This window comes from Pollicipes pollicipes, unplaced genomic scaffold (genome assembly GCF_011947565.3).
Source record: "Pollicipes pollicipes isolate AB1234 unplaced genomic scaffold, Ppol_2.1 Scaffold_3087;HRSCAF=3621_pilon_pilon_pilon, whole genome shotgun sequence".
NCBI lineage: Eukaryota > Metazoa > Arthropoda > Thecostraca > Pollicipedomorpha > Pollicipedidae > Pollicipes > Pollicipes pollicipes.
In genome coordinates, this window is record NW_023596225.1 from 37,924,943 (window position 1) to 37,931,194 (window position 6,252).

Consider the following 6,252-nt stretch of genomic DNA (forward strand, 5'->3'; position numbering starts at 1 on the left):
CACTTGCCATGCACTTAACCAACTTAGCCTAACTTAGAGTAGCCCATCTGTTGAACATCCTCTCATCTCACATATCTGTTAACAGCAGCACTTATGATAAAACATGATAAAGGTCATTTTTTGGCTGGTTTCAACTTGCATTTTTATTCGGTTCATTTGTGTGTGCTTGTTGACATCAGACAAAGTTGACAACACACAACACTTAAATCACTTTGAACACGACATATGACAAGGCACTTTGACGGCAAACCAAGGCAAGACATCCAACCAACCGTCAAACTGTATTATCAAAATCAAATGACATCTGCCCACAAACAAGACGAAAAAGCTTTACGGGAAATTATCTCTCGACGTGTTAAAGGCAAAAATGACCACAAAATAGACATTGTCATTTACTATTGTAATAAGAAAATATCGAACTTTCTTATGAGAAACAGCCCAGAAAAACCCAACAAACTAAAATGCACCAATGTAGTGTATCAATTCCAATGCAACACCGAAGGCTGCAAACTTCGTCCCATACACTACATTGGTGTGACCACAACGACACTCTCACGACGCCTGACAATGCACTTACGTGACGGGGCGCCTCTGGACCACATGCGACAGGAACACGACATGACATTGACACAACAACAACTGACAGACAGCACTGACATTTTACAGACGTGCAGTGACAGACGACGCCTTCAAATTTGGGAAAGCATATTCATTAACGAACTCTCTCCGGCCTTAAACAGACACAAATTCTTGCAGAACTCGTGAACTACTAGGTGGTGGGCGGTGAGCACTTCTGATGTAATTGTGGCAATAGTGTTCCCATTGTGTCTTTGTGGTGTTCCCATTATGAGTGTTTCTTACATGTGTAAAAATGAAAATAGGATTCCGTCTTACTTCAATTAGTTATGCTTCATTTATGTTCTCCGCACCAAAAGATGTTTTCCAACAGTAGTGCACAATTTTTCATCCTTTAAAACTCAAAACTTATTTCTTGTGCAATTTAGTCTTCTCCGACGATGAGATAGGATCTCGAAACGTTAGAATGGAAGGAGCGATGAATATATGAGTAATTTTGTGCGAACCATCTTTAATCTAAGCGATGACGCCAAGCCAAAGGCCCGAAAACTAGAACGATGCATAAAGAAACTCGTCAATGCTGAGTCAGCAGTTATTTTCAATCAAACATGTATCAAAGAAGGGATTCTGCCTATATATATGTATATATATATATATATATATATATATATATATATATATATATATATATCAAAATACACGTCTTCAATCACAAATGGATCATATCCAGTGCTTTTTGGGGGGGTTTTACTACAGGTGGCCCTTTGTCAACCCTGTGCCTCCCTCGGCAAGGCTCTGGCTGCGCCCCTGATCCCAAATGACCTGACACCACCCTAGGGTTAAGCACACAAGACATTCAGCACGCACATGTTGTCTTGTCGCATTCTGATTTCTTTCGTTTCATTTAACGTTCAATTTCCTTTCTTTCACATTCACATCTTCACGATCGCTAACCAGCAACCTCTAATTTCAACAAAGTTGCGTGACAGAAACAAAACTTGAACAATTTTAGCACCACAAGGCACTTGTTTCACACCTTTTTGAGATTCGCAAGAGTTTGGAGGCAACGTTGACCCCGTTACTAAATGGCATCACTGATATACGACGTCGAACGTCGCACGTTGAGCTTTAAACCCAACCTTTTTACCTCTGCCCATTTTGTGCTTTGTTGCGTGCTTTTTCGTACATCTTAAAATGTTTGCGGATAGAAGAAATACATTGTCGGGTGTTGTATCTGGCAAGTAAGTCACGCATCCCCATAGAACGGGAGGTGCTGCCATCCTGCCGGCGACGGAAGAAGCAAGAGAGGGCAGGCAAGCTAATGGTCGTGTCGGTATGAGTATGAACGAGTGGTCGTTTGGTTCTTTAGCGTGCGAGCGGCAGCCAGAACTGGCCTCGTGAAAAAGGAAAAATCCTGAATAATCTCTGGGTCAGACCCAAGAGGTTACGTCAGAATCAAAAGAGGCAGGGCCAGCGGTGCATATTGTAAGAGGTGTGACCTGGAATGATCCTCCCTTCGTGGCACTGGCAGTTATCCTTGATCCACATGCGACATTCCTCCCAAAGACCAGCTCCATCCATTTGTGCCTTACGCCAAGGCTGCTGACAATGTAAAGCGGACTTCTCAACTACATAAACGTTGGAAACCCATCCCCTCCGCTTTACCATACTGACCTGATCGCGAGGCGGCGTGTCCGCCGGCGCCGGGCTCCTCCGACTTGCACGTGCTGCCGCCTGGCGGCGCCGCCTGCCCGGATCGGGGGCGCCGTCTGCGCCGGCTGAGCAGACCGGAGCCGCCGGCGCCGCAGCTGGCCGACAGGGGCAGCAGCCGGGGCGGCGGGACGCCCGCGGGAGACGAGTCCCAATGCAGCTCAGCGCGGTGGCCTTTGGTCGGTGGGAGGCGCGGGGAGAGGGGCGGGGAGAGGGCGGCGGCGCCGCCGTCGCTCGGCGTCCTGGGCGGCCAGCCCCAGAGCTCGGAGCACGCCTCGGTTGGAGGGGAGAGGGTGGAGGACTCAGAGAACGGCCAGGAGGACCGACAGGTGGAGAGAGAAGAACTGGAGCCCGTGTGGGTGGGGGACGGGAGGTCGGATGCGGCGACAGTGGCCACGAGGCGGTGATCGGTTCCGATCGGATTATCTCGCAGCACAGGACGGCACTTCCTCGGCACGGACAGGGGACCAGCGTGGGCGCCTATCGGGGACAGGGGACGGCACCGCCTCGGCACGGACAGCTGACTGGCACGGGCGCCAATCGGGGGCAAGGGACGGCACTGCCTCGGCACGGACAGCGGACTGGCACGGGCGCCAATCGGGGACAAGGGACGGCACTGCCTCGGCATGGACAGCGGACTGGCACGGGCGCCAATCGGGGACAAGGACAGTGAGCAAGGCTGCCCGCTCCATGGCTCTGTCCGTCCTCTCAACGGACGCGCTGCATGGCAAAGATAAAATTAAAGTCTCTTGTTAGAGGGACTCACGGCGTACGTCGTCGTGCAACATACAATGGCGCGCAGTAGATGTGGCATCAGCGTCCCCTCCCCCCCCCCCGTCCCAGCGTCCCTGTTCACGGCCGTGTAAGTGGCGTATCACGCAAAAAGGGTTCTAGGAACAGCCAGGTACTCAGCACAAGAAAACTCTCCGAATCGTCCCGTAAAACACCATTACCACGCCGGAAAGCTGTCTTGTCAGTACTTAAACAAGGACACTGTCATATTTGTTTTCTGCAGTCATTTACGTCGATGACCCAGCACGGTTCAGCTAGTCCTGTAGCAAATGAAGAGCTTTCGGCGCTGCAGTGAACGCCTCGCTAGGCCAAGGCTTAACAAAAATCTGGCAAAAACGAGCACTACATGGAAACCGTAGCTGAAAAACAAAACGTTTTTTTTTAACCACGTACCGCATCACTAAAGCAGTCTGTAAGCTATGGGGGACCAAATACGAAGAAAGTATATTTTACACGTGTTTGACCAGTAGCGAAATTCTCTGTGCGCTACCATGGGACTGACAATTTCCTAGTGCGTCTGAAAGAACTGCTGGCCACGGGTCACGAATTTCTGGAACTGACAACGTACCAGAACAAGAACCTTTTAGTAGCTCTGAAACCAACGCACGACGCTTTGACTTAAAAATTACGAACTGGCGTATCTTCTTGTGCGAAACGCTTTCAGTCACACCAACCACACAAGAACCATGCAACTTCAACTATACTAAACGGTGTCAAATAAGACCAGCTGTTTGCATCAGCATTTGCCTGTCACTGAAAGAGGTCGCCACGCTGGCTCTGTTCTGTCAAACGTTCGTTAGGCTGGTGACAGGCTCGGGTTCATATTGAGATGGGTATTCACAATTTTGAACTGTTATCGGTCCCATAAAGCTGTATGCTGGTATCTGCTTTTGTGCTCGTGTTTAGTAGGCCAACATGAAATTTTGCAACAAATCTTCAAGTATTAGCATGTTTTGCAAGAACTGAAACGGTAAAAAACCGAAAACTTCTTCAATGATAACACTGTAAATCCCCTAAAACTCCGGAGTCGGTAAAGAAGTATGACCTATAGGGAGTTGTGCGCCTTACTTACTTTAATAATTATTAGAGGGAGTATTCCACAATCGTACTGGGGTTTGAACTTAAAAGACATCTTGAAGATAATTCAAGGCAGTTCTCAGACCTGTCTTTCTTAAGACCTTAACGCTTCTAGTTTCTGAGCTACACGTCCGTGAAGATGTGTAGAGTATTTCGGGGAGACTGTTTCAGGGTCACCCAAGCATCCATGAAACCATAATAACGTCATTCCAATCCTCCAATTTGATAGCCATCCGGTGATCAAGGCCAAAAAATATAATTGCCGAATCGTTCAAAGCCGGCGTTCGTGAGCACGATTTCCAGATAAAGCAATCGCCAATTGGCTCTCAATCAATGTCATGCGAGACAGGATGACGTAATCAAACAAAGACGTATTGAGGGCATTTTCACCAAACATAGAAATTACGAAATTACGTTTAGAGAAATTACGTAATTAGAGAAAACACGTCTTTGTTTGATTATATATATATATATATATATATATATATATATATATATATATATGCAGATTTTCAGGCAAATCAAAAACATTCTGCGGGACGGATATCGATCTGAACATAAGCCCGAATCCGTTACTAACATAACAAGCGTTCTATCATGTCAAACTCTTCATGGGCCTGTTGAGGTTAGAAAGTAGAGTAAGACTTTCCACAGCATCGATTCAAAAACACTTCTAACCCGCACATTGTCTTACGTGAGTAGCCCACCATCAACGTGTGACCGGTGGCCGACCTCACCCGTCACGCGACAGCGGGCACGATTCTCACCTGGTTTGTTCCGATGAGGCACACACTCCTGGCAGCCCGTGAGCAGCTCTGGCTCGTGCCGATCAGACGGCCGGTTGGGGCTGCGTGCACCCAAGGCAGGCCCGGATGGCACCGGGCCGTCGCCAGACCAGGGCGACCCACCAGGCCATCCGCGCCCGGCGATCGGACCAGGTCCGCGCGTCCCTGCGGCGAGCCCGGCTGGAGCGGAGTCGCCTCCACGCCAGGAGAGCCCACTAGCCGGGCCGGGCAGGTCAGCCCGTGGCCACCCTGTCGGCTGGTCCGCCGCGAACAGCCGGTCGATCTCCCGGCAGATCCAGTCCATGGTCGCGCCACGTGCGGTGCCCTTGCCTTCACCAGAAACGGTGGCGAAGTGTGCGCCCGGCGCCTCCGCTGCCAGAGCTGTCACCCGAAACGAGTGCGCGCTCGTCGCGGCCGTCCCCGGGCCGTCCGCGCCTCGGCCCCGGATCGAGTTCCGCACCGTCCCGACAGAGTGCCGGGGCAGGCGGATTCAAATTGGAGACGCATACCGGACGAAGCAGCGAGCTATATTTCATGCTTGATTGACGAGACGTACTGCCGTCATGAAGTGCTATGGCGATACTTTCCTGGCGGTTAGTGACGCAAGACCTGTAAGGTCATGAGCACTGCTGTTGCTTTTTCGTTTCATGCGGATACGTGCGCCACAAAACTATTTTCAAGGCGGTGAGGGCAAATGCAAATTTTTCGGAACTCATGCGGGTTGTGACCAATTCCCGCGATATCGCCCAGTATCTTGCATATTGCCAGATATCTTAACTAGATCGCCCAGTACCGGTGGCGCAGGCAGAAGGCAGGACTCAGACAGGGGAGCATAGGGGCCAAAGTCCCCTTCATTAGGTTCCGAGTGGCCCGAAGCGTCACTCGGGACCGTCGATTAAGGCCCGAAAGGCCGGTCGGAGGTCATATTCAGAGACCCCGACCCACAGGGCCGGGCATTCCAATGCCAACCAGAGGGCCTTTTGCGCTGATCGGGGGCCCCTGAGTCGATAACGGCCGACATGTCGGTTCGACACCATCAGGACCGCACAGTCGACTCCATATCGGCATGGGCCCGAGAGCCCATTTCCCAGGCGAGGAAAAAGCCGGGGCCAGCGTTTTTCACTGATCGGGGACCCCAGCCTCTCAGAAGCCTCTCAGGGGCTCACAGTGCATAACAGGGGTCTCTGTGTTGGATTCCGTATCGGCCAGAGCAGTGTTTGAGGAGGCCCGAAGAGAGCCTGGAGGGCCACCGGGACCAACAATCAAGGTCCCGATTGAAGGCCCTGAGTGCACGATGGGCAGGTCGGAGTCT

At 50.8% G+C, this 6,252-nt stretch overlaps 1 protein-coding gene across 1 annotated transcript in view; it reads right to left on the reverse strand.

Annotated features, from left to right (window-relative positions):
• Positions 1–5,244, reverse strand: part of LOC119090107 (nanos homolog 2-like) — a 14,557-nt gene extending 9,313 nt beyond the window's left edge. The window contains exons 1-3 of the mRNA XM_037212901.1: positions 5,189–5,244; positions 4,923–5,002; positions 2,251–2,310 (exon numbers count right to left, since the gene is read on the reverse strand). Coding sequence (XP_037068796.1) covers positions 2,251–2,310; positions 4,923–5,002; positions 5,189–5,244 — 196 coding nt within the window. The remainder of the gene's footprint in view (positions 1–2,250; positions 2,311–4,922; positions 5,003–5,188) is intronic.
• Between the last annotated feature and the right edge of the window lie 1,008 nt (positions 5,245–6,252).